Source organism: Octopus bimaculoides, chromosome 2 (genome assembly GCF_001194135.2).
Source record: "Octopus bimaculoides isolate UCB-OBI-ISO-001 chromosome 2, ASM119413v2, whole genome shotgun sequence".
Lineage (NCBI taxonomy): Eukaryota > Metazoa > Mollusca > Cephalopoda > Octopoda > Octopodidae > Octopus > Octopus bimaculoides.
This window is the reverse complement of record NC_068982.1, coordinates 85,347,098-85,351,621: the sequence shown is the minus strand read 5'-3', so window position 1 is coordinate 85,351,621 and position 4,524 is coordinate 85,347,098. Positions and strand designations below refer to the sequence as shown.

Sequence of the window (4,524 nt, the reverse complement as noted above, 5' to 3'; positions counted from 1 at the left end):
TGCAGTATATCAATACACTAATTTTTGAGGTACTTAAATATACCTTTATTAATGAAATGTGTGAGTTTTTATGCATCTGCTATATACTTTTATGTGTTAATACTTCTTGAATATGAGTAGGATAAATTACCCATTCATTAAACTTCAATAAAGAGCTATAACAAAATATCCTTGTATGATAAGACAATTCTTTGGTTGATACTTAAAACGAAATTTCTGGCTTGCAGTATATCAATACACTAATTTTTGAGGTACTTAAATATACCTTTATTAATGAAATGTGTGAGTTTTTATGCATCTGCTATATACTTTTATGTGTTAATACTTCTTCAAATGTATGTTTACAAATTAAGTTCTCACTCTTGTTTTTCTTTTCAGGCACAATGCAATATATGGCTCCAGAGGTGATTGACAAAGGTGTGCGAGGTTATGGTCCACCTGTAAGTTTAGTTGCATACTCTGTAGTTAAAAAATTATAATTTGTAAATTCTCATGAGATGGCCAAGTTTTCCTTCATATTCACATTGTACATGCACACATAAAAAGAGAAAGAGAAAGAAAAGCAATTTCAGTTCCATTTTTGTTCTCACCTGCCTTTGTAACATATACACATAATCACCATGTGGGTAAACCTCTCTAGTCAATGAGAAATTTTCTATGTGGTTGATATGCTAGAAATAGCAGATAAATCTCTGTCAACTCATAACTGCTGCTAAACAAAAGGAATGTTGAATTAGATAACATGAACCAGAGCACCTTATTCCAATAAGAAAAATATTGAATTGTCACAGCTGCAATGCTTTTGATTATATGTTAGCTCAATCAATGCTAAATTGGGTGCTGAACTGTCACATCTCCAGTTAGTCCTCTCAAACAAAGTTGCTGTTCCTGACTGTATTCTTTCCATTATTCCAAACAATACACTCCTAAACTAACTCCCATTCTCACCAAATTATTCAAGATTTTTGCTTCAAGGATCCACATCAATCTGTTCCTCTCTACAGAGGGAAAACTGTGATGTCATAGGAGAGAAATGTGTCTGCATGGATGATGGTACCCTTGCGTCTAGTGATTCTGCAAAGAAAGAGACTTGGAGATGCCATCATGAAAGACTGCTGAATGTGGAGAATGAATGCGAGGAGGAGAGTCTGCTAAAGGTTGACCCAATTGAGGGACCTGCTACCTGAATCGACAGTACGCTGGTAGATACAGCAATTAAGGATATGAAGACAGGAAAAGTGCCTGACCCATCTGGAATCACCGCTGAAATGCTTAAAATATCAGGCAGTGTAGGTTATGGTCTTGTCACCTGCATTGTAAATCAGTTAGTTCATGAAGGAGTCATACCCAATGACTGGTGTAGCAGCACCATAGTCAACTGCTACAAGGGTAATGGTGATGCTTTAGATAGAAATAGCTACAGGGGTATCAAATTATTGGATCAGGTGATGAAAGTTACAGAGAGGGTCATAGCCCAACTAATTAGGGAGAGAGTTAGCTTAAGTGAGATGCAGTTTGGTTTTCTGCCAGGCAGAAGCACCACTGATGCTATATTTCTGCAGGAGAAATACCTATCCAAAGATAAACCTCTGTACTTGGCTTTTGTTGACTTGGAGAAAGCCTTTGACAGGGTCTCTCGATCCCTTACCTGGTGGTCAAAACAGAAACTGGGGATAGACGAGTAGTTAGTAAGAACTGTACAAGCCTTGTGCAGGGATGCTGTCAGTAAGGTGAGGGTTGGCAACAAGTATAGTGAAGAATACCAAGTAGAAGTAGGGGTTCACCTGCTTCTTATTCATCATAGTCCTCCAGGTGATAACAGAGGAATTCAAGACAGGCTGCCCTTGAGAGCTCCTCTATGCTGATGACTTTGCTCTAATAGCCGAGTCACTGCCAGAACTAGAGATGAGGTCTAGGGTGTGGAAGCAAGGTCTAGATTCGAAGGACCTTGCAAAAACCAAAGTCTTAGTAAGTAGGAAGGCTGTCGAATCACAAACCCCTCCAGGTAGATGGCCCTGCTCGATCTGTAGAAAAGGCGTGGGTAGAAACTCCATATCATGTACCTGGTGTAAGCTATGGACACATAAGAGGTGCAGCAATATTAAAGGAAGACTAACTGGGAAGATAGTTTTTGTGTGTGGCAGATGCACAGGGGCAATAAACACTGAAGATGTACAGAAAACAGATTCCATCACATGCCAGAGGGAGAAACTAGAAGTAGTTGATAGCTTCCACTACCTAGGTGATCAAGTCTGTAGTGGGGGTGGTTGTTCTGAGTGTGTAGTGGCCAGAATAAGAATAGCCTGGGCAAAGTTCAGGGAGTTCATACCTCTGCTGGTAACTAAGGGCCTCTCGCTCAGAATGAAAGGTAGACTGTACGAACTGCCATGTTACATGGCAGTGAAACATGGGCCATGACTACTGAGGACTTGCGTAGGCTTGAAAGAAAGGAAGCTCATATGATCTGCTAGATGTGTAATGTGAGTGTGCATACACGACAGAGTGCAAGCGCCCTGAGAGAAAAGTTGGGCCTAAGAAGCATCAAATGTGGTGTGCTAGAGAGACAACTGCGTATGGATGAGGATAGCTGTGTGAGGAAGTGTCACTCCCTAACTGTGGAAGGAACCTGTGGAAAAGGTGGACCCAGGAAGACATGAGATGAGGTGGTGAAGCATGACCTTCAAACATTGGGCCTCACAGAGGCAATGACAGGAGACCGAGGCCTCTGAAGATATGCTGATATTGAGAAGACCAGGCAACTAAAATGAGATCGCAGCCATGCAAGTCTGGCCCAGTTAAGAGTACCCCTGATGTGTCAGGTGATATGATATGCTTGTGAAGACCTGTTGAGTCAAGTAAAACCAATATCGTAGCTGTGGCCAGTGCCCCCTGACTGGCTCCCATGCTGGTGGCACGTAAAAAGCACCATCCGAACGTGGTCAATGCCAGGTCCACCTGACTGTCCCCTGTGCTGGTGGCACATAAAATGCACCATCCAAACGTAGCTGATGCCAGTACCCCCTGACTGGCTCCTATGCTGGTGGTATGTAAAAAGCACCATTCAAACATGGCCGGTGCCAATACCCCTGACTGGCCCCCGTGCTGGTGGCACGTAAAAAGCACTATCTGAACATGATCAATGCCAGGCCCACCTGACTGGCTCCTGTGATGGTGGCACGTAAAAAGCACCCACTACACTTTAGGAGTGTTTGGCGTTAGGAAGGGCATCCAGCTGTTGAAACATTGCCAGATCAGATTGGTGCCTGGTGCAACTGCTGGCTCTTCAGACCTCAGTCAAACGATCCAACCCATGCCAGTATGGAAAACAGATGTTAAGCGATCACAATGATGATGATGATGACTACATCTTTGTTTACTCATGCATGACCCACAACATAAACCCTCAAATTTTTGACTAATAGTAGTTCTCACAACCTCTGAGGATCTTTTATTGCAATCCACACTTCTATAAAATTACATTCTTAGGTTATGTTTCCTCTTGTGGTGGGTAGACCCTTCTTCAACCCTTATCTGTCTCTGATGCTCTTCAAAACAAGTGTGATGTACATGAAAAATATTATTTAAATATCTATAGTAATATTTCTGTTTCACTTCTAGTGTAATTTCTGTTACACTTTCTACTGGTAACTAAGTGCCTCTCACTCAGGATGGAAAGGTAGACTGTATGATGCATGTGTGCAAACTGCCATGCTACACGGCAGTGAAACATGGGCCATGACTGCTGAAGACATGTATAGGCTTGAAATAAATGATGCTAGTATGATCTGCTGGATGTGTAATGTAAGTGTGCGTACACAACAGAGTGTGAGTGCCCTGAGAGAAAAGGTGGGCATAAGAAGCATCAAGAGAGACGACTTTCTAGAAAGGCTATCTAGTTTATTAGCAGTGTTTCATTCGCCAGTAGTCTACATCCTGTGGCTCAGTAATACAATATGTCCTTATACTACTTCTGTAATGTTCTCTGTGCATCTTAACTAGCAATTTAATTACCACTTCCACCCAAGTGCATCAGATTTTTCTCTCTGACCTCTACTCATCATTCTTAGTTTATTTTATCATTCAAACCTTGCTGTAAATATTTTTCTAAATCTTCCTACCAAGAATCACAACCCTCTAAACTTCTTTCAATGTCCAGTATTTTCTGAAAGGTATCAACCTAGTGAAATTCAAGTTAAACATAAATTGCATTGACTCTATCAGGTGAAGAAGGCATGCACTGTATTAAGTTCAATACCTCACTGTTTTGACTTCAGTTTTTTTTAATTGCCAACTTTATTCAAAGCTTTTCATGGAAATACTAGATCACCTATTAAAATTTGCTTTAAGATGATATTAAAGCTGTTTGAATCGTTAGACCTACCCTACTAACCCAAGAATTTATAGTTCACATCTCATCACTGGTTCTTCAGAGTGTTCTTGGAAAGTCACTATTTACTACACTTAGTTATAAAGTCTCTATTAGAAGGTACAATTCATGCAACACTTAGCCTGTATAATTGAAAT

General features: G+C 40.8%; 1 protein-coding gene across 1 annotated transcript in view; it reads left to right on the top strand.

Moving 5' to 3' along the window:
* LOC106882224 (mitogen-activated protein kinase kinase kinase 15) overlaps window positions 1-4,524 on the top strand; it is a 91,116-nt gene that overhangs the window by 76,410 nt on the left and 10,182 nt on the right. The window contains exon 13 of the mRNA XM_052978403.1: window positions 379-440. Within this exon, the coding sequence (XP_052834363.1) occupies window positions 379-440 (62 nt within the window). The remainder of the gene's footprint in view (window positions 1-378; window positions 441-4,524) is intronic.